This window comes from Passer domesticus, chromosome 1 (assembly GCF_036417665.1).
Source record: "Passer domesticus isolate bPasDom1 chromosome 1, bPasDom1.hap1, whole genome shotgun sequence".
In the NCBI taxonomy this organism is placed as follows: domain Eukaryota; kingdom Metazoa; phylum Chordata; class Aves; order Passeriformes; family Passeridae; genus Passer; species Passer domesticus.
In genome coordinates, this window is record NC_087474.1 from 124,608,420 (window position 1) to 124,636,374 (window position 27,955).

Here is a 27,955-nt window from a genome sequence, read left to right on the forward strand (position 1 = left end):
TAGCTGTTCATGTTGTGGTTTGAGTAAGTACTGATGATCACTGTGAGCCAGGTGTAATGTTAAAAACAAACAACAAAAAAATACACAAAAAATTTTTCTGACTTCATTTGTATGTGCAAGAGCCTGCTTCCATTGCACTGACCAAGAGTCAACCTCTTTTTTGACATATTCTGCTTGAAAAAAACAATACAGTATTCAAGGTGCGTATGTTAATTTTATTAAACAGAACCTCTCAAATTGAAGTAGTCCAATTTGCAGTATTTGTAAAAGTTCATTTGGGTATCTGTCCTCTATCTCAGCTGTCCCCTGTATTCTGTGGGACATTACTGGACCCATCTGACAGTCCAAGTACTAAATGAAGGTTTCTGAAATCTGTTTTCTCCCTGTATGGTATTCTGTCCTGTAGGGTACTGTCTGTCTTCTCACCCTCCTCCCTAACCCTTCTTCTTTGTGGCTGATTTTAATTTAGTGAAATAATTTAACATTTCTTTCGAATAGTCTATAGCATATGATAAAATACACAACTAGTTTGATGCTACAGGTCTTTTTTGTAACTAAGTTAAAATCTGTAAAAAACCCCAAAAATTAAATTTAAATTAAAAATTAAATCCAGTGTTGGGGTCTTGGGATGGTCTCTAAGGTCTCTAACAACCCAAGCCATTCACTGTGTGATTTCATTTAAAATACATTAGGAAATGCTGATGTTACCTTTTTCTAAAAGAGACAATTTGTAATCTTTTCCTGGTGTAGTACGTAATAATTTTTTTCTTTGCTGAAAGGGTCAAGACAGTATGTTTAAGTGTCTGAGGCAAAAAGGATCATCAGTACTGGAAGCTGAGTGAGAGCTTAAGTTCAGATGTAGGATGATTCATCTGGCCACATGTAAAGAGTGTTAAGGGGGCAGCTACCATTTTGTTCCTGAGTCCTGAGCGTGTTCTCCTTAGTCACGTGCAAACTGGCTTTTCACTTTGGGTGCACAGGGTGTATTTATCTTCACAGAAATGAGTGTGGATATGCGGTTCCCGTACGAGCGCGGACTGCGATCTACCACTATTTATGAAGAACACATGTACAGGAAAATGACTCTTAAGTACAAGTCATAAATTGAAATGATTATAGAATATACGTGGACAAATATACCATGTGTGGTATCGGTGGACTGTAATTTCATCAAGTGGTTTTTCAGACTTCATAAACTATGAATGAAACATGATTGTATTGGCCTTGTAACAGGTAAAGTAAAATATAGGGTCTGGCTACTTTAAAGCGCTCATAATTCTATGGCTGGAAATAGCCTTTTGGGATACGATTAAGTCTTAAAACCTGCCTGTGATTAAAAAAATACATTTCGGTGAAAATCACATGTTCAGAAACTCTGGGAAACATTTGAGTCTCCACCTCATGAATTTTTACAGTTCCCAACTTTCTGGGTGTAAACACCATGAGCTGCTTTCGGCGAAAGGAGCGGGGAAAGGCCCCGTGTCACTTAGAGCTTCGTCACCCCTCGGTTATTCCGTTGTTTTTAGTTTTTTTTTTCTTTTTTTGTCTTTTTTTTTGGGTTTTTTTGTTTGTTTTTTTTTTTCCCCCGGTTTTGGCGGCTCGGGCTTTGTTTACCTCGGGGGCCGTGCCCGGCCGGGCAGGCCCGGCCCGGCGCTGCGGTGCGGCGGCCATGCCGCCCTGCCCTGCCCTGCGCAAACCCTCCCGCTCGCCGCGGCGACCTCTGCCCTTTTGTATCCTGTGACACTCAGGCTGTCTTTGTGCTCAAGTTTATCCATGATGGATACGTTTCCCTCCCAATCGCATATGCCGGGAGCCCGGCGGAGCGAGCAGATAAATTATTTTCAGCTGCAGGCCCGGGCTGGGGGAGGAGGGCAGGAGGGTGGCGGGGCCCCTCCGCGCCCTGGCCCAGCAGGACGGGGCGCAGCCTCCCACTCCCCCGGGAATATGCAAGGGGATGACTCTCGGGCCTCTCAGATCCTTTTTAAATGCAAAAGAATGTAGGAAATTGCCAGATCAGTTGGTTAATCAGTGACAACTGCAGTAGGTGCACAAAAAGCCCGGAGCCATCGCTTGCGCGGGGTGTTTTTTCAGCGCCCCAGCGGGGTCGCCGCTGGCCCCGCCTCTTGAACACCCGGGCCGGTTTAGTGTCAGCTTGAGAAGGGAATGTAATTGCGGGGAGATTTCTGGGTGACTGATGGCGACAATATAGGTCTTCTCGGTGACACCACCGCCCCGCTGGCCCTGCTAGCGCTTTGTGTTCGCCCGGCCATCGCACAGCCGCGGAGCGCTGAGCGCTCGGCTCCGTGTCCCCGCTGCACCGAAACAACGCTGCCCTGCAGGCCACACAATTTTACTTATATTTTTTTACGTTGGCTACACTGCTGCCTTGTCATGGTCAAACCTCATTAAGAGGTCACGTTAAGCATGTTACTGCTCCCCTTTATGAAGTTATTTGTGAGGTTCGCACCTCTGTCAAATGTTTTGAAGAGTATTCCTGAAATATTTTTGTGACCGCAATTGTTTCTCTTACTTATCTGGGACTATTTTTAGATGAACCACCTTACATCTGCGTTTTAAACTTAGGCTGGGAGAGAGGGTGGTCCTGCAATGAAAAAGGCCTCTTAAAATTCCAGGTTACGTAACACTAAAAGTGAAGTATTTCTAGATTAGGCTTGTTCCCTCTTCTCTCAGCTCATGTTTGTAATGTACTTAAATGTAAAAAAAAGCCCTTTTTTTTGGTTGGTTTTAAAAATCTTTTAAAAATTTAATTTATTTTTTATTCCTCTGGTTACCTCATTAAAGGCCTCCAAGTACATACTCTAATAAATGGCTCTAAACTTTCCTCTTTTTCTTATCAGGAAAGAAAAGACATGCTGAAGCTTCTTCCGTGATATTATAGGTGCTGGCTTAAAATTAGCAGTGCTGCCATGTTAGGGTAAAGAGTTTGCAGCCCAACTGGTGTGGTGAATGCCTTCGTGTGATGTAACAGCCCGGCTCAGTGGGTTTGCATCAGAGTCCTCCTGAGTGACGCTTTTGTGGTCTCCTATCAGAGCTCCTGTGAACTTGAATGACGTAGGATATTGTTTCCAAATGTGTGGCACAGGCTGAACTCTGGGCTGGTCATTCCTGCATCAGCTGCTTGACAGCAGCAAGCTGCCAAATATTCGAAGGCTGTAGTGCCCTCAGTTGCCTCGGTGAAAGCCTGTTTTTGCCAATGTACATCATACATTAAGGAAATAAAATCCAACCTGGCTTTTGTGGAAAGATTTTATGAGAAATGTAGGATTTCATGGATTTCTTGGCAAAAAAAATGTTACTGAATATCATTCATGGCATTTTAGCTGATTGCACATTGACAAAACCTGTGACCTTTGAGGAAAGGCACCTAAGGTTTTCTCTCCCCCCTCCCTCTCCCCCTTTTCTTAATTTAACAAGAGACATTGACAGCCTTTAAGTTGCTACTGCAAATTCTTGTAAGGATGTATTTCTGTGAAGAGCTAATGGAATTCTACTAAGATAAAGGTGAAACCAAACTTTTAAGAAATGCTTAAGTCATATTTGCTGATGCTTCCCACTAAGTCAGAATACTACTGAAGTGCATCAGGTCATTCTTTTCATCTTTGCAAGTCCTGTCTTCCTTTCCTGGGACGAGGGGGAACGAGATTCCTGCCATCCTTTGATGTCTGAACTGTACGAACTTAATTTTTAACACAGCTGTGCTGTGTGAAGTGCATAGTAGGAAAGCATTCTAAGTGAATTAAAAAAAAAAAAAGGTCTTCAGGCATTCAGGAAACCAAGTTTCTTTGGAACCTGCAGTCAGAAATGATGTTGCAATCACTTTACAGGTCTGGTCTTATATTTTGGCTAATCTATATGCAGGAGGAACGTACCATGCGTGGTGTCTGTGACAGCAATGAAAAGTAAGCATTAAGCACGTAGGAGACGAGGCATGCTTCCCACAGACATGGTCAGGCACTTGCATAACTGTCCTGGCATCAGCAGTGCTGTGTGCTCAGTAGGTGAATGAGGTGAAATGTAGAAGCCTCACCAGCCGTCTTGCTCAATTTGAATGCCTTGTCGTGACTTTTTCTATGTTGTCATGGTGTTGCATGTGTTTATGAAGTTTTTGCTGAATGTTTTCCTTCAACTTTGTGAGTAAAATAAGAATGTGACTTTCATTGCTGTCATTTATGTCATGTCCTTCCATGCGACAAATGCTTAAATTACTACCCCTAACAGCCAGCAGGAGCTTAGCAGTTTTGAAAAGCAGTTTAAATGTGCAATGTTTAAATGCAGATTTAGAAGCCTAATGTTTAATCCTACATTTTGAGGCTCTGGTCTCAAAATGACCTTTGGTATGGTGTTGTTTTTAGCATGAGAGGTCTTTTTAGCCTAGTTTTTCAAAATAGCATGGTATTTGTGGTGTTTATTGCATTGTATGTAAGGGCATACTTCCATTATGTGAGTAGCTGGTTTGTTTGTGTCTGTCAAGTACTTCAGAGTTTTGTCAGAGGTATCAGCTAATAGCTGTAAAAATATAACTCTGCATGACACATGTCATTTCAAGCTTGGAGCAGTCAGTATTAGTTGCCTTCTCACCTTCTGTTTATTCAGTTTGTTTGCTGCACGGCCACATGCTGCTGAATTTCTTCTGTAGAAGGGTTGATAGCTGAATCAAGGAACCTGTTGATTTACAAAATATTCTTTTCAGAATGTGAGGATGGTGTGGAGGGCATGGGCATCTGTGTGCTGCCCTTACTGCTTCCTGGTCTTGACTGCCTGGATCTGCTGCTTTGGGAGCAAAACTAATGAAGTTCAGGTTTTTAGTGTCTGCAGCCCTAATAAGTTATGTGTATGCAGCAGCCTGTTTAGTTCAGCTTATAAAGGTGGGAAGCTGCTGAAGACAACTGAGTGCATGCAGCTTTGGAATATTAAGCTGGACAATGGTTAACTACTACTTAAATTCGAGATTTAGCTGTTTAAGACTGGAATGTTGGAAACTGGAGTAAATGTAAGCTTTGTCTGTTGAGACAACAGGGTTGTTAAGCAATTGACTATGTCCTGGTGGATGGGATCACACCACTGCTTTGAAGAGAAACAGGCTGCCTAGGCAGCCTTAACGAAATATATTCATTGACTCTTTAGGTCAGTCTTGGAGTCATCTTTCATGTTCAGGAACAGAAAAGTGATAGAATTTTATAGCAGAACCTGTATGGTTTAAGATGGTAATAAAAAAAATTCACTGTCTTTTCATACATTCATACTTTGTTTTAGCTATCCACTTTTCTAAGGGTTCAGATACTCTTCACTTTGTACCCAACAAAGAGTCACTGCTTCTGTATAGGTTGATTTTAAGTTGCAGGAATGTAGAGAAGATGTACCATCCCTTATTTTAAACTATTTAATAAAAAAAATTACTGTAAGCTGAGTTTGTTGCAGTTAGTCTTGCTGTTAGTATGTCTACCTTTATGGGGAAGGGAACAGTGGTGCTGAATGAGTACTTTAACTAGAATTATTGTTTGATGCAGGTTCTACTTTTATTTGTGTGTTGGCTTTTGCTTGTTGTGAAAGAAGCAGACATAGTTGCAATTTAAAATAAGGCTGTAACTCTTGTTACTTTCTTAACTACCTAGATACCTACCCTGTTAGAATAGAAGGTTGCAAGGTTAGTAGATAATTCCAGTGTTGACTATTTCTTTATCAAAACATTGGTTAATTTATTTTGATCAGGCTGTAGCTGCTACTGTCTTTCATGCTTCAACAGCTGCTGTTAGCCATATATCACATCAGAGGTGTGACTTTTATTGGGGAAAGTAGAATAAAGTTTGGCAAGAGCACAACTATCTGTTAAAGGCTGTGGTCATTAAATTTGAGGCTGGACTTAAATCTGGAGAAATACTCCTAAAATTTGAGACTTCTTTACCATGGACTTACGCTGTGTTTCAGATGTAGTAACTGTAGCATCCAGAGCTCAGACATGAAGTTGATTCATGTCTCAGATAAAAATGCAGATCTAAAATCATGTAATGGCAAGCAGCGTTTTTGCTCTTAATTTAGATGATGGATTTGTTTGTTTACAAACTGCATCATAAACTTAAAGGTTACTTTTCTTTTGAAAGTGTGTGCGGTCAGGAATCAGGGCAAGTACTAGGTTCCCTAGCACATCTTCTGCGATGTGAGGGACAGTACTTAGCCCAAACCTGCAAATTGGGGTGGTGTGAGCTGAACAATGTGTGTTTAGTAAAGCAAAACCCTTACCCTATTTTAATATTGTTCACTGGGTGTAGTAGCAGATCCAAGCTACTGTGAGCTGATGTTGACTGTCATCAGTGGCTGACTTGCCTGAATTTTATTGGACTCTTGTCAGCTGAAAAACAGTAAACAAAGCAGATTCAAGTGCCTGCTTGATGCTTGTAACCTTGTTTCAGGAGGTGCTCTGTTAGCTTGTTATAAAGTTTCATTAGGGCTTCAGGAGAGTAGAGCCTTCTTGTCTTAAAAAATGGTTCTTTTAGCAGGCATGATTTATATAATAAAATGAGTGGAAATTCTTACGTGTTCATAACTGTGTGCCTGTTTCTAGTGGATGGGTGAGATCTACTCGGCTCCAGTTTGATATTGCCCAGATTACATCAGTGGTTGGGAGGTAACAGTATCTGTGTGCTCTGCTTTTTAGCATTTCCAGGCAAACAGACTGTTCTGTTAGGTGGAGACTCTCAGTGCACACTGAAGTCCAGCTTTAACAGCTCCTGATGGCAGTGAGCATCAGTAGTCGCAGTGCCAGACGTCCTTGAGCCATCAGGGATCTTCACCATGACTGCAGTCTGCTCTGGAGCAGTCTCATAGCAAAAGCTTCTTTTGGTGAAGGGGGTTCCTTCTCACCTTGTTGAAACTTCCTTATGGTGCGCTCTAATAAACGAAATGAGGTGGTAAATATTACAGATGGCTTCTGCCTAATAATTGAAATGAAATAAAACCAAATAGATATTAGAGATATGAAGATGGCTCATAGGAGTTTACCTCCAAGTGATTTAGGAGGTGTTAATATCCCAGCCGAGCACTAAAGAGATTTAAGTGTGTGGTTTTAAAGGTGACATTCAAATGCTATTTTAAGAGGAGTGATAAATGCTTGTGCCTTTCCTCTTGCCCTCTGTTTCATGCTGTAGAAGGTCCTCTTGACAGTGGCTACAAGAAGGGTAATAAATGTGCTGATATTTTCTCCCTAAAACTTGTTTGGGACAAATCATGTTCAGTCAAACAGTCTGGCCTGGCATTTTGTGTCCCAAGTGACTGAAAGCATGCCTCCTCCACAAAAGAATGCAAGATGTGAAAGCATAAACTTGTAAATCTTCTTTACTTTGGTTGCTGGTTAAGGGCATTTGGTATCTGCTAGCAGAGTCGCCACTGAATTACAACCAAGATACAAAAATAGTTTTACTTGCTAAGTGTATGGGCTCCCTTGACTATTGTCTTAAAGTTTATTTTGCATGTAAGACACAGTGTTTAAAATTTTGATTTTTAAGAAGAAAAAGACAGCATTAGACCACTCTTGTTCATAAAAAATGGGTCTGAACAAATCTGAGTTCTTGTGGGAAGAGGATAGGGGGCACATTTTGGAATAGATCAGTCTTCCCTGTGGAAAATCTGAATGAGAACTTTTCTGATTCTGTTCTGTTACTGTGCTGTTGCTTTTTGCTTTTTTTTCCCCAAGTCCAAATGTGTACCTTGTTGGGTTAGCTTTTTGTTAAGTCCTTTTGCTGTTACTAATTTTCTTGAGTGAGTATTCAAGTTCTGGAGACAACAGAACTTCAGTGTGGTCTTCCAAAGTGCTGTAGTTGCAGTAGTAGCACGATAACCAGAATAATGAACTTCATTGATGCTATCCTGTGTTACCATCCTAAAAAGGAAATTAGGATAAGGACTGAGAAATCCACCCTCTCATATGATGAAGCTTTTAAATTTGATTTTCTTACACAAATTGAGCACATAGCTTTGCTGAAACAGGAACAAGTATTGTGTCTTTCAGTGTACAAATTCATTAAATTAGGCTAAACTGTGTGGTTAAAAAAAAATCCCTTCCTAAAGGCTAAGTCTTGGAGTTTGGTCTGCATTTAGTGGGTCATCTCTGTATGCATTTGAAAAATCTGTTGTGCATATAACTAACTTTAGTTCATCGTAGGACCCGGTGCTTCTGCTTGCTCATCTGATTACGCAGCTCAGGGGAATAAGGTTAAGGACATGCTGTTGGTAACTAGAGCATTTTCAGGGCTTTAGTTCAGCAGATGGGCTGCTCAGCTATATTCATACATCTGCCTACCTGCTGTGGCAGCTGCTGCGTGTTGTATTCTTTTGTTCTGTTCCACCCAAGAAAGGAGCACTAGGAAGTGTAGTGAATGGATTAATTTAAGGTTAAGACTGGTGTTTTGCTTGCTTCCTAACTCTCTATCATAATAAAGCTTTAGATAAAGCTAATGAATCCTTCATAATGTGAAATAGATTTTTAAGATGTATTTCAGGGGTCTGAAAGTAGCTAGCATTTAAAAACAGTCAAGTATGTTTTCTTTATGTTGCCTGATGCTATTTATTTTAATATCTTCTTCTCTTTCTCCCCCTTCCCCTGATTTTTCTAGGAGCAGTAACCAGACTTTGCCTGACACTGCGTGGTCCAAAAGAATTAAGGAAATATGGAATGACATGAAGGAGATTAGTTGAGGATTAAAGGCTTTGAGGACAAAACACCTCACCGAGGTGAAGCACAGACTAACATTCTGGTTGTAGCTCCAAGGAGCTGCGTGCTGAAAAAAGATGGCAGATCCAGGAATGATGAGTCTGTTTGGAGAAGATGGGAATATTTTCAGTGAAGGGTTGGAAGGTCTTGGAGAATGTGGATATCCTGAAAATACAGTGAATCCTATGGGTCAGCAAATGCCCATGGATCAAGGATTTCCCACTTTACAGTCATCTCTTCATCATCCTCCTGCAAATCAAAACCAAGCCAAGTTGACCCATTTTGATCACTATAATCAATACGAACAGCAGAAAATGCACCTGATGGATCAGCCGAACAGGATGATAAGCAATGCCCCTGGGAATGGTATAGCGTCTCCTCATTCGCAGTATCACAACCCTCCAGTTCCTCAGGTTCCTCACAGCAGTGGTGCTGGTGGTCAGATGGGAGTCTATCCCGGCATGCAGAACGAAAGACACGGCCAACCCTTTGTAGACAGTGGCTCCATGTGGGGACCACGGGCAGTTCAAGTGCCAGACCAGATAAGAGCACCATACCAGCAGCAACAGCAGCAGCAGCCGCCGCAGCCGACACAGCCGCCACAGGCACCCTCCGGACCCCCTGGGCAGGGCCATCCTCAGCACATGCAGCAGATGGGAAACTACATGGCTCGTGGTGATTTTTCAATGCAGCAGCACGGTCAGCCGCAGCAGCAGAGGATGAACCAGTTTTCTCAAGGCCAAGAAGGCCTCAATCAGGGAAACCCTTTCATTGCCACCTCAGGACCTGGCCACTTGTCTCATGTGCCCCAGCAGAATCCCAGTATGGCACCTTCTTTGCGACACTCAGTCCAGCAATTTCACCACCATCCCCCTACTGCTCTCCATGGGGAATCAGTAGCCCACAGTCCCAGATTCTCCCCTAATCCTCCCCAGCAGGGTGCTGTTAGGCCGCAAACACTTAATTTTAGTTCTCGGAGCCAGACGGTACCCTCACCTACTATAAACAACTCAGGGCAGTATTCTCGATATCCTTACAGTAACCTTAATCAGGGATTAGTTAATAATACAGGGATGAATCAGAATTTAGGCCTTACAAATAACACTCCAATGAATCAATCTGTACCAAGATACCCAAATGCTGTCGGATTTCCATCAAACAGTGGTCAAGGACTAATGCACCAGCAGCCCATCCACCCTAGTGGCTCACTTAACCAAATGAACACGCAAACTATGCACCCTTCACAGCCTCAGGGAACCTATGCCTCTCCACCTCCCATGTCACCTATGAAAGCAATGAGTAATCCAGCAGGTACACCTCCTCCACAGGTTAGACCCGGTAGTGCTGGAATACCAATGGAAGTTGGCAGTTACCCAAATATGCCCCATCCTCAGCCGTCACACCAGCCCCCTGGTGCCATGGGAATTGGACAAAGGAATATGGGCCCCAGAAACATGCAACAGAATCGTCCATTTATGGGTATGTCTTCAACACCACGGGAGATGGGTGGGCACATGAGACCAAATGGTTGTCCAGGTGTTGGCCTTGCAGATCCACAAGCAATACAAGAGCGACTAATATCTGGCCAGCAGCTTCCTAGTCAACAGCAGTCTTTTCAACAGCAAATGCCAACCTGTCCTCCCATGCAGCCTCATCCAGGGATACATCACCAGTCTTCACCACCCCCACATCCTCATCACCAGCCTTGGGCACAGCTTCACCAGTCACCACAAAACACACCACAAAAAGTGCCTGTCCTTCAGGTAAGCTACTTCCAATTAGTAGAAAATGTTTTAAATGATTTTAAATGCCTTTCAGGATACACAAGAACTATGGTTTCAAAACCATTGCCCCTGTTCAACTCCCTTGTTTGTTATTGTTGGTGTGGTTTTTTTTGATGTACAGAGGCTGAAGGTAAAATGAGGTTCAGGTATCTTTCTAACATCCTTATGGTAAAGGATGTTAAAAATTTTTATAGGATAACATTATGGATAGACCAAAATGTGATACAACAACATGAGAAGCAGAATATGTACTGTTTTTTTCATGTTGGTTCCTTTGAGGAGAAGATGGAAAACACTTGTGAGAATTGTCATTTAATTGTTCAATTTTTGTATTTGCAACTTAGAGGAAGAAGTGTGTGTTATAATGTGTTTGTTTTGGCCAAACCAAGATTTTTTTTTTTTTTTAATCCTAAGGGAATGTTCTGTGGTTTTAAATTAAAGCTTAAATTATTACACGTGAGAAAAATTTCTGGCATGAACTTCTTTAGCACTATGTAATGAAACTGAGAAATGATGGGGAAACAGTTTATACAAGGAGAAGACAACAATATGAATCAGTCTGAAATTAAATCTTCTGAGTCTCAAATGAAATGTTAAATAGAATTCAAGTTTTATTTTACTGAGGTTTTGATCTGCCAGGTTTCGATGGCCATGTGTTGCTTCCATGTCATTTTTCAATTAAAAGCTAAAAATGGTAAAACATCTTGATCCTCTGTAGCTTAACAGGTTTGGCTACATGCTAGTATGCTAAGCTTAAGCTGAAGAAGTGCTTTTTGGAGTCTTCACATTTGTCATTGTTTGCTTTGACTCAGTCAGAATTCAAGAGGTTTTGGTACCAGATGAGCTACTGGTTAAGATACCAAATATTTGCTAATTTTATATTTTTTTTCCGATCAGTCAGTAATTAACGCCAAGTAGCTCTGCCCATAAATATTTGGAGACAATTGTTGGAATGCAGTTGTAACGACACGATGCTGCAATACGTGTAATAAATGATAAAAGCAGCTGTCCTGGGCAGTGTCCTGGGCCCGGGCGCAGAGCAGCTGCTCAGCCGTCCCCTCCACTGCTGCCTGCCGGCTGCTCCTGCTCGCTGCTCCGCACAGCGTGAGCCGGCTCTGGGAATCAGATGCATGCTCTGCGGAGAGGCAGCTGACAAGGAGTGGTAGATGGAGCAGCTCAGCAGCTGGGACAGGCTTCCACATTCCCCGTGGAAGAGAGGAGGAGGAGGGGGACAAAGCTAGGCAAGGGGAAAAGTGCACTGTCTTTCCCTTGAGGGAGGAGGAGGCTCTCTTGAAGAGGCAAAGTATATCTCCAAGACCATCTTTCTCTTCCCTATCTACCTCAAAGTTGATTTGAAATTTTAGATGTCTGTGTTGGCTCTTCCTCTCTCTGCATTTCCACACATAGACTTTGTTTGGAGAACTTAAATTACAGTCCTTGCATGCACGTGGAGTTTTGTGTTCCTGTCTGAGACAGCAGCTCTTGCCAATGCCTCCTGTTACCAGCTGTGTGGGTAAGCAGGATGGACAGGAGAGAGCTCAAGATTACAGGGAAAAAGTGAAAAGAATGAGTATTTGGGAAGGTGGTAATGACAGTACAGAAAGGGTAGAAATGAGAAAAAGAAGTATACGACACATTTTTTACTCTAAAGATGAGAGCTGAAGCATCTAGTAGAAAAAAGGTGGAATAAAATTATAGAAATAGTAATGTAAGACTTTTAAGACAGTAAAGGAATAAAAACCAGTGTCACTGGATCTTTCATAACCCATGATGGTGGAGATGTGGGAGGAAATACTTGAGGTAGAGTGTACCCTGAAGCGGTGGTATTCTTCACCAGCATGAATTCCTCGTTTTCATCTGACCATCCAGTAAGCCTATTTTTGGCATTAAAAGGTGGTTTGGGGGAAGAAAGTTTACTTGAAAAATGTACAAGCTTGTTAAATGTTCTTGGGACATTTTTTCCCCTTTAATCAGTGAAGAGGTTAAACACAGCTCAACCTTTAAATAAGCTAAGCAGCCTATTACAGAGTGCTGAACTGCAAATGAATAGCTTGAAGAAAGGTAAGTGCTGAAACAAAATAATTAGAGGAAAACCACATGATAACTCTAGTTATTTGATTAAAATCAGTAATTCAGACAGTTGTAGTAAGCCAAGTAACTTCTCTGTTAACTTATTTCTGTTAGGTTTTTATCTGGTAGAAGTTGCTGTTCATGTACCTTCCCATTAAGTAATTAGTTTGAGCCCTGACTGTAGTAATGAAACTCTTTAACAGGCAGGCGTTTCCCCCTTGAAAACTGTTTGGATGAAATGAGTATTGTTCAAATCAACGAAAACTTAACCCCTCCCCACCCCCTGGGGATAAAATGCAGATGTGTGAAACCCCTGCTCTTAAGCCTGAATACAGAACTGGTAGCTCTCCTGTGTCATGGTTTTCCTTTCATGTCAGTAGGCATAAAACTGTTCACCAAAGAGCAGTTATTTAAATGACTGGTTTGTTTTTATTTGTATAAAATGAATCAACAAAATTAATATAGTCAGTGAAAATGGAAATCACTATGTACTTTAAAATCAACAGAAGTCATCTTAGTAATTATTTTTCAGTGATTTGAAGCTAGCCTTATCATGGGAAGGCTGTAATACTTGTGGTTAACCAAATTACTGTTTTGTTGTTAGATATGTTGGAAGGAAAGTGAAGTTCTTTTGCTTTTAAGTTGAAAGAAATTGCTGTGTTGATTCCAAGGCTTGCTATTTCTTTTTGTTGTGTGTGGAAAACTGCAAATTATTTTGGCTGTGAGATGAAGCTGGTGATTGACAATTCATCTGGTTTTGATTAATAGCTGAAAACTAGACATGGTTATTAGGACCATGTTAGCAGTGAGTTGCTGGCCTCAGTGGAGTTTGATAGATCCATAAGAACCACTGCAGTGTTGGGATGTTCAGTCCGTGTGCTTGGTTTGTCAGGCCCTCCTTTGAAACACTTTTCACTGAAGGGTTTTGGAAGAGCCTGGTGGCCATGGGGTGGGAAGACTGGTTCTACTGTGGCAGAGCAATCCACCAAGGAGCAAAGCAGGGATCAGGAGTAGCTTGCCTGTTTTCATAGTGGAGGCATCTGTGTTGGGCTTGTGAGCTTGTGTTCTCCAAAATACTCATAAATGATCTGGAGAAGAGTGAAAAGTCAGATGGCAAAATTTGCTGCTGCTGTTGATGTACCCAAGGCAGAGTACCAAATGCAGATGTGGTGAAGAACCTAATAAGAATGAAATAAAATAATCAGAAATATAATAGAAGAGTCAATTACTTGGCCACTAAGTTGTGTGAGTCAAGACATGGCCAGGGGAGGTTTAGATTGGATATTAGGAAAATTTTCATAACAGAAAGGGTAATCAAGCATTGAAACAGGCTGCCCAGGAGGGTATAAAATTGCCATTTGTGAAGGTATTTAAAAGATGTGTAGATGTGGTGCCTAGGGACATGTGGACATGCTTAAGGACGTGCTTTAGTGGTGGACCTGACAGTGCTGGGTTTACAGTCGGACTTTATGATCTTAAAGGTCATTTCCAACCTAAATGATTTTATGGTTCTGTGGTGCTTGAGCAGTGAAATGGCAGGCAAAAACATCTTAGGAGCATGTCTCATTGTTAGATGGCTGTCTGAAAATGAGCTATAACAGTTAAAGAAATAAAATCAGTAGGAATTGTAATGAAAGTAGTAGAGAACAAACCAAAGATTATTACCTGTATGTATGGTATGCTGGTGAGGCAAATGCTATGAAGTTCTGTGTCCCTTCCTCAGGCCTCAGAAGATAAAACAGCACTTGAAAAAGCTGGAGGGGTGGGCTGGGGGGTGTTTTAGTGGGGGAGGAAAGGAGAGAGATGGTGAAAGCCTCTGAAATTGTGAGTGATACAGGTGCATGAAATGGGTGAATGTGAAGTAAAGGTTGTTTGTCCCCTGTTTTTGTCTCCTTGAATTCTTTTTAGGTGTTCATTGAGTTGTCCAGTGGTGAGTTCAGAACTGGACATTAAAATGCTGATATCTGAGATGTTTCACAGAAAAATGCATCATCATTTGATAAACATAAAGGCACTGCATTTGGCTCAGCAGATCTGTGCCATGCATAAGTGACTGAGAATTTGTTACTGGGTTACATCTCCTGTATGCATGTCTGGTTCTTGTCCTCTTCCACACACTTTATCAGAGGTGATATCAGGTTAGACAGGCCTTTGGAGGCCTAATGCTATGTAGTTGTTCTTACATATCGTTATTTTCAGAGCATTTTATTGGTGATGGAGGAAGTGTAGGAGTTTTCTTTGCCAAGAATAGGCTGTCCTGGGTGTGTTGTTACACACAACTTATTTACCCACAGCTACTGTGTGGGCTGAAGTTTCGAGTCGTGTTCATTAATCATGTTCCACAAATGCAATCTACATTATTTATAGTCAAACACAGGAGTATTTAAATGACAAACAAGTATGGTATAGCTTCCATGCCTGACTAAATGGGAGAGCTCCACAATGGGCACCAACAGTGTTGAAGGATTCTGGGTTGCAGTGTCCAGGTTCTGGTGGAGAAGGAACTAATTTTGTGTGTGTTACCGGTTCACTGCCAGGTTTATTCTGCTGGCCTTATTATCTGTGGACATGTGACTTTGCTTTAAATCATAACTCATAGCTGTGTTTGGTATGAACACATTCTTTTGAAATTTCCTGCCCTCCCTTGCAGGGGAGGAGGCAGGGAAAGTCCTGCTGAGTCACCAGCTGGGTCACCCCTTTCACAGGCCCTTCCTGCAATTTCAAACTCTGTGTTGCTGCCTCAGTTTAATTTATACTTGGATATACCTGAATGAAAAGGGATGTTAATAAAAACTATAATCAGCTGTTTTGGTTTGATGCAATATTCTATTCTGGCAGAAAGTAGAGGTTAAATCAGTTTCTGCTGGCACACCAAAATGAAGTTGATTCTCTCCTGGGTGTTTGTTTTAATGCCTAAGAGTAGTAAGAAGAGATTGACTCCTTACTGTCTTCACATGAATTATCTTTCAGTGTTTCCTGTAAGTTTACATAGTAGCAAATGATGCCACTTTGAAAAACTAGGATAATTCCCATAAATAATATTCATAAGCAATTTCCCACATCTCCAGAGAGAGCTGCTGGCTTTTTAATCCCTCAAATGTTTAACTTTAGGACTATTTTCCTGTTGATAAGTAAAACAAATCCAATTTATTTAAAAAAAAAACCTTAGAAACACTATTGGGTACTTTTTGTTTTGATGCAGAGGCTGTTTCACATGACTGCTAGCTGGTCTTTTGGGGTACTGTGTATGCTGCATGTTCAGCAAAGTCTCGTGGCTGCCTGCCCTGAGAAATTCTAGTTTCCTTTTTCAAGTATTCACAGGCCAGCAAACCAGTGTATGTTGGCAAGATTTTTGAAGCTGCCAGACTAAATGGAATTAAGATCCTGCTAATACTGAACCTTTTTTAGCTACAGTTGTATATAATTTTTATGTATAGATAAGCATGAGTGTGTGTGTATTTATATAATATATATGGAGAAAATGTAGGCAAAATAGGAGGTTATGGTTAGTAATGGGAGAGAAGAAGGGAAGAAAATCCATAGTATTCATATTAAAGTAAAGGTTGATAGCAGTATTTTTTTTCTTAAAAGTTTACAGGCTTCTGCTGTGTTTTGTTGGGGCTCTGAAGAACTCTTGTATATGAGCAATGTAAGCAATGTAATTAACTAAAATTTTCCAACTAAAAGAAAAACAGACCGTAAAATCTACCCTTTGTCAGAAGTGTTGAAGTTATTTCACCCCTGTGGAGTAGAATTCTCTGTAACACTGATAACTTGATCCATCTGTGAGTGAGTTTCCATGCAGGTCTCTCAAAGGAGATCATATTATGAAATACTGTGTCCAACCAAAGTTCATATTCATACTCCTCAGTTACGTTCCAGTCTAATAGATATTAAGATATCCAGAAGCTTATTTCTTCCTCACCCTTGAAAAGGCTATGTGTGCTTTTGTAAATAAAGTGCTTGCAGTGATTTTTCAGTGAATAGGCCTTTGGGCCAAAGATTTATAGTTTTGAGGTGGTTTTGCTATGAACTTTTTGGTCTTTTTTACTGTTGAGGAGGCACAAGCTACTTCAAGAATACTTCTTCCCTCAGGTGCCATGATTTGACTGAAAATAATTTGTGCTATTGAATTATCTGCTCTGAAGTTTTGGGTAAATCCAGTTTGTAGCATTAACATAAAAACATAAGTCTGCATCAGCATAGTGATTTGTAGGTTTAAGAGTTACCCAACTTGTTCTTCAGCGTGGGTATTTTGAAGGTTTCTGTGAGATGTTGGTGACCTGAATGTATTGTTACCTGACATCATTAGCATTTTCTGAGGAATTACCCAACTAGAAAAGTTTTTAAATTTGTGCTGCTTGTTTAGTACTTCAGTACTGTGTTCTTCTCTGCTGCTGATGGTCACTCACTTCCAGTGGCACTTGACAGCTGTCTTACTTTCCCATGGTTGAAGATGTTGTCCTTTATATTTATTTGAACAAATTTAAATCTGTTGTTTCAGAGAAGCTTTTTTTTTATGATTGAAAGCTGATAGTCTAATAAAAACCCTCATGTCTGTGTTATCATCAACCTACAGACAGAAGGATTTTAAATCAGGGCAAATGAAAGGAAAATGCTTGATTTTTTTTTTTATTTTTTTTAAATTTCATTAAATACAGTGACAATCTTAATAAGGAACAAGTTGCGGTGAAGAAATAATTTCCTATCTTTTTACTGTGGATCCTTGTCCTGGGATTCTGTCCTGCTCTTTCTCATGGAATTTGAGGCATCCATTTATTTTAAGGTATCCTGTCCTTGCTTGTATCTTGAATGCAAGTGTCACAAACTTCCATAAGTGTTCTTTTTTTCCTCTGTGGAGTAAATTGACACTGTGGAGTGTCAGTTCCCACTATGATGGGACACTATCACTTTGAAGTGTAATTTGTAACTTTTGTCTGTAGAAGTTGTTTTCTCTCTCAGCTCAGCAAGCCAGTGCTTTTCACTTTTGAGTTTTCAGATTTCAGTTCTTTTAACTGTATGATGGTACATGTATTTTACTGGTGATAATGTAGTCTGGATTTGGGGGAAAAAACCCAAACAAAATGCTAGTTTGGTTTTTTAGAGATGCCATCTCTAAATATTTATAGACTTCTCAAAAGAGTTGTAAAGTGTGGTAGCTGAAGAGCAAGGTTTGACATCTGTGAGTGATTAAAGCATCTATTTGTACATCTATTATTTTAAAATATTCTCAAATTTGCCAGTGTGGTTTAAAGATGGTGAAGCTGCTTCTTGGGAGCTGGTAGGAGCAGAGTAGGAAGTGTGGGCAGGAAGCGATGATCAGGGAATGGACAGGGAAAGGCTGAGCTTATGTGACAGAGCAGTTCTGAACAGTAGGAACAGAGGAAATGGCCAACATCTGTGTTAAAATGGGGACAGAGAAGTTTAGGGAGCAACTCCACTTCTCTCTACTTGAGTCACCTGCCTCTTGAGCCTGTGCCAGAGGCAGCCATTTGGTACGGTGGTGCCTGTGACTGCTCTCCACTCTGATTCAGGGTGTACCTTTGTGTCACCCTGCTGTGGGCAAGGAGCCCACTGACAGCTTCCCAGCATAGCTGTGTGAGCTCAGTAACTCCCAATATCTAATCTGCTTTAGAAAAAAAAACCCAAAAAAACGTGCAGGTGAAGGTGGCTGTGGCCTGGGATACAGAACCTTTGCTGCTTCCTTGCACCTGCCTGATCATTTGGTGAACAGGCTTATCTGGCCAGGTCGTGTTCCTGGCAGCTCTCCATTGTGTGACCACAAGGTCATCCAAGTTGGTGGTGTAGGAGTGGGAATGCTTGCTGGGGCAGAATGGGAACTGCCTCTTCCTCTGGCAGTGAGCTTTCCGGCTCTTTAATACCCTTACACAGCTTGTGTTTTTATAGTACCTGCCCTCAGTAACCAGCCCTTGAGTCCTCCCTCAAATTTTGATAAATTAAGACTTTGGTTAGAAGTCTTAGAAAGCTTTGTCTTTATTGAATTAGTGACAAACAGGCCACATTCCAGCTTCTCCCAGCTTCTCTCTTACTCCACACAAATATTAATGACTGATTTGATTTCAGGAGTGTTTTCTTTTTTAGAACAGTGAGGTTATTTTCCAACTAAAGTATTTGCAACTGTTTTGTTATTGAAGAGGCAAAAGAATATCCCCTTTCTACCAAAGAGCTTGGCATAATTTCATTCAGTGTGTGTCATATTGAGGATGCTTCCAGTGCCAGTTAGTGAATTGTCCTCTTTGAGTACTGAATGGGATTTTTTTTTTCTCAGCATAGAGAATTGTTTAAAAGCATGGCAAGTTAGAAATAAAACTCAGATTAATTTTTTTAGTCATCTTTATGAGGAAACAGAACTGAGAGATAGGATGACTAAGTGATCTGAGTGTGTGCTTGCTCTTTCCAGAGTTTATAAATCATTTTGATTTTACTGTACTTTATACATTACCTACTTACTTAGAATTTTCTCTGTTCCTGGCAAGATTGGTGTAGTCAACAATAGTGTTGCTGCTGTTTATGAAGAGGAACATAGAGATGATGGACTTAAATTTTGTTATTTATTCAAAACTAAAATTCATAGAACCCCCGATTTAAATTCTTACTTGGGTATCTGTTACTCTAAAAATGTGCCACTTCTTTTCTCTCTGTCACTCCTTCCAGTATTACTCTTGCTTTAGAGTGCAGCTCAAGAAGACTGAGATGACCAGTCTTAACAGTTAGTTAAAAGCAGAAAATCCCACTTCTTGTGTGTAGGAATTCAGTAGTTGTAGAGGTGAACGTGAGAATAGTGCAGTTACGCAAGATGTTGAAGGAAAAAAGTGGATTTCTCTGACACTTTCCCTCTTGGGCTGGGAGGAATCTTTGTTCCTTTGCTTTTTTTGTTCCTCAGTGTCAAGGATTGGGATGCAGCTCTTTCCTGTGCTCCTCCTCAGTGGTTTTAATGTGTTAGCCAAGCTTAGGAGAGAGCAGCTCTTGTGCTAGGCTGAGCAAGTAAAATACTAAGAATTTCTGGGAATGGGTTCATATTGCATGGGTTGCTGCTGTAGAAATTAAATGGTAAGAAATCACAAGCTGATGGAATGACTTGCATTGGATGTGACCTTAAAGAGGATCTAGTTCCAACCACCCCACCACAAGCAGGGATGCTGGAGTGGGTTGACCCTGGGTGGATGCCACCCGCTGGATCAGGTTCCTCAGGTCCTCATCTAACCTGGCCTTGAACGTTTCTATGGGTGGGGCATGCACAAGTTCTCTGTGCAACCTGTTCAGTGCCTCTGTACTGTCTTGAGGAAGGAATTTCTTCTTAACATCTAATCTAAATCCCCTCTTTTAGTTAAAACAATTCCTCTTTGCCTTGTCTCTATCTGCCTATCTAAAAAGTTGCTCTTATGCTTTTTTTATAAGTCCCCTTTAAGTACTGTAAGTCCATAATCTTAAGTTTCTAAAGTCATGATTTCTGAATCTTGGCAGGTTTCTATGGCATATTCTTAAACTTTTCATTTTGGAAAATTGCAAGTATTTGTCTTCACTAGTGCAACACTTATTCTGTAGTATGCAAAACCAAATGTGCCATTGATATATTGCTATAACATTGTAGGAAGTGCCAAACATTTATTTAGGTTTCAACTTCCACTTTTTAAATACTTACATTAAAATATGAATTTGTTTGTTTTCTCAAATGTAATCTCTTGTTGTTGTAGTTGTAGAGGAAGTTTTCATGTTTTACATGAGTTCCCGATGTATACCCACTTACAGTAGACTTATCTTATAACAGACTGAATAATTTAATTGGTTGAATCAGAGAAAATTAGTCCATGTTAACTGTTAGTTAAATTGTGTTCTGTTATGTCTCTGTAACTCCCACAAACAAAATAATGTGACTACAGTGACTGAGAAGTTAATAGTTCCATAGATTTTTTAGATGTAATTTTCCTGGAAGAGGAGAGAGGACTCATAACAAGCTTCATAACAAACTTTCTAAGGTCTAGTAGTCAATATGAACTCTTGTTTTATCCACTCTGCTTTTACATCTCATTTCTCTCCAGATGGCCCTCCATCCACTTGCATTCTGGTACTTCATATCTTTTTTGGCCCTGCAAGATGCTGATAAGTGTGATAATACTGTAATTTTCCTTACATGTGAGCACTGGATGATATGAAGTCCTTAATTTTATTTTTGGAAGAAATCTTTCTGTACCAGCCAATTGTTGCTAAATATAGTGAGAGGCTTATAACACGCAGTGAGTGTTTGAATTTAAAACAGCACCTTACCCTAAAAAGTTGACATCACAGTTTATTTGTACAGCTGTGTGTGAAATACAGAGTCATTAAAATTGGTCTAAAACTTTAGGCATTGTTGTTATTTGTATCTGTTTGTTAATGGCATCTTGCAGATGTCTACTGGGCAAGCATTGTCAGAGATGGACATTGGGGCACATGCCTGCACTACTGGAAGACTGCTTGGTTGTGTTTCTCTCTGCAGGCCTCCTTTGAAATACTTCAGAAAAACTTGTTGAAAACCAAATAATGCTGTACCTAGGGTATTAGACTGGGATTGGGGGAATTTTTGCTGACTGACACAGGTTGGTTGGTTGGTGTCAGTATTGTCAGTGTCCCTGTTGGGTGTGCTTGGGGTGCTCTGCAGCAGTAGCGAGTTTCTGCAGTTCCCTGCTGCTCTGTACAGCAACACCTGAAAATGCAACTCAGAAACTGTTATGGCAGCCAGGAGCAAGTTAAAAGTGTTGTTTTAGATACAGCTCTGCAACTGTAATACAACATTATGATATAACCACAAATCTAGACCTGGTATTGCTGTAGGCATGTCTGATTTAAGATCTGCCTATAGGGATTTTTACATTTTACTGTGGGTTGTGTAAAGAATGTCTGGAGCAAGGATACTGAAGATATTTGTACTAAAGATAAGGTGTTTCATAGGACAATGTTAATCAGACTGGTTGGAGAATCTACATTTTAAGAGTCATCTCAGCTGGTGCTGCTAAATGAAGTAGGTGTTTGTCCACAGAAAATGAAGTGTGGGATTTTTGGTGAGAGTTTGTTTTGGTTTTTTTTGTTTGGTTTTGTTTTGATTTTTTGTGTGTGTTTTGGGGAGTTTTGTTTGTTTGAAGTTTTTGTTTGTTTTTTATTTTGCGCTTTGTTTTCCATGCTCCCCTCTTTCCCTCCAGTTCTAATGACATATTCTGATTTAATTATCAGTTTAGTTCCGTTACTACAGGAGTTGGGGAAAGGCCCACCTTTGACATGCCATAGCTGACATATTCAAAGGCTATTTTCATTTGTTGCTGTGACTGTAGAATCCGAGAAGTAACTTGGGCTCTTTGATATAAATGGCTTTTAGCAGCAAATATAACATCAATGAGTTTTTATCAAGTTTGTGATTTCAAGCCAATTTTGTCATATTGAAGTTACTAAAATAGTGCAGTGGAAAGGCCATTTGGAGAACTGCTGGCTTCCCAGGCCAGAAGAAAAATAGAGTTGATTACTGCTGATTACTTCTGGTTTGGTATCACATGTGTATTTGTTAAGATTTCTTTAAGTTGATATTTCCAAACCATGGTCTTTTACACCTCTGAAGTCTCTTGCAGACTGCTTTAATGTGGCCTGGGAAAGTTGATTAAGGAGAGCAGGTTTAGATGATGAGCAGCAATATGCATGTGGGAAGTCTGTTAGGAGAATTACATGTCCACTACTAAAAGTTTGCAGATCTTGGCAACAGGAAAAAAAAAAGGGGGGGGGGTGGGGAAGAGGGAAATTTGACAGAACAGAATTCTGTGGTGTAACATAAATCTCATTTCAGATGGGATCTGCTCAGGCTGGTGTCTGAAATGACAGTGGTTTCATCTCAGTGTAAAGCAAAGTGTAGAGTCTGCCTGTCCCAGTGCTGCTCAATATCTTTATCAACGACTTTGACAGAGAGTTCAAGTGCACCCTCCCCAAGTTTGTAGATGACACCAAGCTGGGTGTGAAGGTTGACGTACCTGAGGTCCAGGATGCCATCTAGAGAGAGCTGGACAAGCCGGAGGAGTGGGTCTGTGTGTACCTCATGGGGTTCAGCAAGTCCAAGTGCAAGCTGTTACACTTCCATCAGGGTATCAATTACAGACTTGGGGTTCAAGGGATTGAGAGCAGCCCTGCTGAGAAGGACTTGAAAGTGCTGGTGGATGAAAGACTGCACGTGACCTGCCAAGATGTGCTGGCACCACAGAAAGCCAATTGTGTCCTGGGCTGCACCAAATGCAGTGAGGCCAGCAGGTCAAGGGAGGTGATCCTGTGTTCTGCTCTTCTCTTGTCAGACCCCACTTGGAGTGCAGCATCCATCTCTGCGATCTGCAGTACAGGGGAGGCATAGATCTCTTGGAGTGAGTTCAGAGAAGAACACAAAGATTATCGGAGGTCTGGAATTCCTCTCCTGTGAGGAAACGCTGAGAGAGTTGGGGTTGTTCGGCCCAGAGAAGAGAAGGCTCTGTAGAGATCTTATTGCAGTCCTTCAGTACCTAAGGAGGGGCTTATAAGAAAGATTGGTACAGACCTTTTATAGGAGGTCTTGTTGTGATAGGACAAGGGGTAATGATTTTAAACTGAAAGAGGACTGGTCTTGATTAGATAGAAGAAAGACTTCTTTTTTTTTTTATGGGAAGGGTGATGAAGCAATGTAACAGGTTCCCCAGAGAGGTGGTAGATGCTCTATCCCTGGAAATGTTCAATGTCAGGTTGGATAGGCAACCTGATTGGGTTGAAGATGTCCCTGCTTTTTGCACGGGTTTTGGACTAGATTGCCTTTAAAGTATTTTCTGACCCAAGCCATTCTATTATCTTTCCAGGAGGGCATTCTCTGTTGGCTCCTGATGGTGTATCCACACCTCACCTGAAAGTTATGGATTATATAGTGCCACCTTTTTGGAAAGGCCATGAAAGGACCAGTGCTGTATTTGTTATGTGTTACATTTGCCTTTTCCTTTGAAGGGATCTGGATGTAGCTGAGCCTTTTCTGGGGGGTTGTAAGATTTGTAGTGGGAAGTGTCAATATCAAACCAAACTTACCCAAGTTTGACAGGTCAGTATTAGTAAGCCACCTAGAAAAAATGGCTTTAGCCTATGATGTGTACCCTCCATATCTGTTAACTTCTTCCATCAGATAACCTTTGTGTAACTTGAATCAGTGGGGATTTGTTGATGGATCACACAAACACAATCACTGTTTCTATTTCAAAGGGTGGAACTATGCAGATGGTAACGTGCCTGGGGTTATGAAGGTGACCACAAACCTCCTCTGACTTCCACCCCCACCATGCTGGGCGAGCTCCTCCACATCTCCCTGGAGCTCTGCTCTGCAGGGTGCCTGCCTCAGAAGCCCTACCTTGAGTTAGCACTGTTTGTTTGCCAGCTCCTGCACACTTTCTTGAATGTCAGCTTGACTTCTCCTGTGGATTTCCATGTCCTCAAAAAAGTATTTGGGTGTCTTCTGTGTTACTTTGTCTTCTAATAGATCTAGAACATAACCTCTGCAGCTTCAGTATTTGACTTCCTGCATTTAAAGGGTTTTTACTGACTATGTCTAATCGGATAATCAAAAATTCTTATGCAGAAACTGTGGGGATTGGTACATAAAAAGCATACTAGCAGTTGCATGTGAAAATTCCTACCTTGCTTCAATGCTAGAAAATCAGTAGTTTATTTCTTGCAAGTTAAAACCACAGAATTACTTAAATCTCAATCAGTGTCTTTTCCTTTTAACTCAGAAATATGGTCTGTGAGTTGTAGCTACTGAAGAGGTAGATGCTTGTATTCATAAGTGAAGCAAAGAAAACATTGTGGGACAGAAAATAAATATCTAAGAAAACTTGGGTTGTAAGTAGTTGAAGTGTGGTGTGCAGGTTGTCTTGCTTTTTCAGTGATCAGCTGTGTAAGACTTACTAGTAGGTGTAAAAGATAAAAGCTTTTGCTCCTTTCTGTCTCTTGTAAGTGTCTCTACATCAGTTTGTATCAACTTAGCCTAAAACAAAACAGTTCTATAAACCACTCAGTTCCCCAATGGGTGGGGATAGAAGAAGGGTTATTAGATTATTTATTAACTAGTCTGGAGAGCCCTCAAAGCAGGTCGTGGACTTCTGGGCTGGGAGCGATGGGGTAATTTCTATGGAAGAAGTTCCTCTTTTTCTGAGGGAAGACTTTGTTCTACCTTGATTTATCCTCATTGATTCTGATCCCTTATATTAGGGATGTGTGTAGGAAGCTCTTGAGGAAGAACAAGTTTTCCAACACAGCATTAGAAAGAGGTGAAATTCTCTCAGGAGTCCTTTGAGTTGCAAAATTCTTGTTGGCAGGTTAAGACACAGGCCCAGCAACTGGATACTGGCTCCCTCCTGCACTAACCCACTCCTGACAAGTACATCACTAATACTGAAATGATGTAACTGTAAATGAACAAATGATGGATCACTAGTAGTTTAATAAATTGTGTACTTCTGCTTTTCTCAAGTCTCTGTTGTCTGGAGTACTTGAAAATAAAAATGACTTCTGCAATGTTTGGGGAAAATTGTCCAAACCAGGAAGCAGAAAAGTTATTGCAAAAGAACACTGGTACCTTTATTTAATACCAGATACTGTGGCATCTTTATTTAATAAGCAGCCTGTTCTATATTAAACAGCTTTGTTGCATTTTATATTATATGATTTTATATGATAGTCATGATACAATTACTTGCCAGAGAAAAAAATTTATAAAAACTGACAAAATTGTGGAGATTTTCTTTGGGGTATCTGAGTAATCACATTCCTAGCTGTGATGACTTAAGGATGTGTGTGATGTAAGGCTTGTAAACTAGATAATACTACAGGGTTTTTTCTGACTGTTTTGGCCTGTGAAGTTATAAAAGCTTTTGGGGTAGCCTTTTCTCAGTTTTGAAGATAAAATTCCTGTGACCAGGTGCTTGTTTTATCAGCCCTATTAGTCTGCTTAATAGGTGCTTTCTTCCCCAAGGAAGTGAAACATAAATGTTTTTTCTAAGCATATTTAACTCTTTTCTAGTTAAATATTCTAGTTTACTGGCATGTTTGATGTTTGTCATATTCCAAATTGGATTTGTTAAAATGCTTTTTTTTTTTAATGTAAACAAGATTTTGATGTTGATTTTCACTGTTCGCAGTCATTAGAAGCAAAGTACTTGTAAAGGTTGTCTGGGCCATTGAGTTGAGCTTCCAGCTGTCACATCTGCCATTTTATGAACTGCTTTTCTAAACCTCATCAAGGTCAAAAAGCACTTGGCTTTTGCTTCCAGTATTCCTGTTTTTTTAAATTCTTACCCAAATCAGAACAGTTTGAATGTTGGAGCAGGAATCTGACTGTCCTAAATTTATTAGATGCCAGTTTCATACTGAATTTGCTCTGGTGTCAATTTTACCCATCTTAATTATTTTAATTTACTGTATTGGGATCTGTCAGTGTTTTGATAAATAGCAATCTATCTAAAGTAAGTTAAATTCCCTTTGGACTTCTCCTTCAAGATAATCTGTACTAGTACCTGAGATGTAATTGATGTTGATGTGGATGATCAGAATTTTGTGCAGTGTTGTACTCTGGCACATATACTTCCCTAGGTTTACTGGAAGCAATCTTGAGAGGCAGTTGGATATTTAAATTTTCTTTTCCTCACTGTACAACACAACACTTGTTTACAGACATCCTGTGGTATAAGTACAAACTATTTTGGTGTTCAGCAGTCTTACCATGTTTTATGTAAGTATATATGAGTTTTAAAAAATCAGGGGTAATAGAATGGTACAAAAATTACAACTATTGAAATATTTCAAGTTTGGAAATGCATATGAAATACTGATTAAATTTGAGAGGGCTCTACAATGATGGGCTTAATTTCTGTGTTAGTGTTTTGAAGTGAGTTCTGAGGCTCTCACTTAAGCTAGGAGGTGAGTAAGCACAAGCTGCCCTACTACTGGGAGAGACATTCAGCTGTGTAATGCTTAAAGGACACCTTCCTTGGCAATAACATTTAAAAATACTAATTCTCTTACTCATCTGTAATCCTCTTCCCACAGCTTGAGCTCAGGACTATAATGGAACCTATTATGGGGAAAAGGTCTATGACTCAGCCATTGAGCCATGCAAACTCTTGGCTTCTTTAATTGGCACCATTAAATCTTCAGTAGTTTTTCTCTTGTAATATATAGGTGTCATTGGTATAAAATGCATCACTGCTGAAGAAATATTGTACCTTTTGCTCTCTGATTTCTGTGATGTGATCAACCATAGGTCTTTAAAGGCTGGTTAATCAGACTTTTTTAGAATTACTGCTTAACTATTTGGGAGTGTGTTGAAAACAAAATGTAAGAGAGCCATTGCTCAAATCATTACTTTCCAGGTTATTTTCCTTTTCTATTTAGATGCAGGAGAGGAAGAAGGAAAAACCTGTCTTTGCATTGTGTTTAATCTTCATAGAAGTCATTTAACTTGAAGACTGGGTATCTTCTACATGACAGGACAGGAGAAATTAATTCTTGAGCATATAACCAGGGGAGAACTGGCTTCATGTTGATTCATGTTGATTTCCCCCCCCCCCTATTTTAGGCTGGTTTTGGGGTTGGTTTGGCAGGTTTTTGATTGTGTTGATTTCTTTTTTTGGTACTACATTGGAAAGTGAACATGGCAACAGCTGTAGTTTGGGAAGGGAGTCAAGATATCATGAGAAACAATTTAAACACTGAAAGTTAAATATTTGAATACATATGTATATATTAGTAAATGCATGTATATGAGGAACAATAGCTGCTTTTAACTCTTCTTTTGTTGTTTTTCCATATACTAAATATGGGACACTTAAAGCTTTTCAGTATTTATGTTGGTGTAAGCATTAGTGGCTCTGAAAGAGGCGCGTGATGAGGGCATTGGAAAACTGTAATTGTTTGTTACCATCTGAGGAGTCTGCCTTGTTGTATCTTCAGTTGGCAAGAAGGTTTGGTTGTAATATTTATATATACTTTTTGAAAGTAAATATCAAGAAAGAACTAAGTAAGTGACAGAAAATGTTAAACTATGTTACTTAACACAAAATTTTTGTGATTGCATGTACGGAATGATGGCAAGCTGCAAAGCTGTAGTTAAAAAAGATCTGAAGTAGCACTGACACTACATGTTCCTCATGCTTATAAAATAGGATGTAATCTGTGTATGTAACTTTCTGTGATAGAAGTAGCTTTTTAATGACTTTGGTTTTACTGTTTGAGGCATGGCATGGCCTGATAATTTGTTGACTGTATATTATCCAGTAAACTCAATAATGAATATCACTGTATCCCTTGAACCAGGCAGATTCTTCCTACAAACAGTGCC

The 27,955-nt window shown here is 40.3% G+C and overlaps 1 protein-coding gene across 8 annotated transcripts in view; it reads left to right on the forward strand.

Moving 5' to 3' along the window:
- CHD7 (chromodomain helicase DNA binding protein 7) overlaps positions 1-27,955 on the forward strand; it is a 133,005-nt gene that overhangs the window by 32,982 nt on the left and 72,068 nt on the right. For all 8 annotated transcript variants that reach the window (XM_064387259.1, XM_064387283.1, XM_064387290.1 and 5 more), the window contains one exon: positions 8,628-10,488. In XM_064387259.1, coding sequence (XP_064243329.1) covers positions 8,803-10,488 — 1,686 coding nt within the window. In that variant the 5' untranslated portion in view covers positions 8,628-8,802. The remainder of the gene's footprint in view (positions 1-8,627; positions 10,489-27,955) is intronic.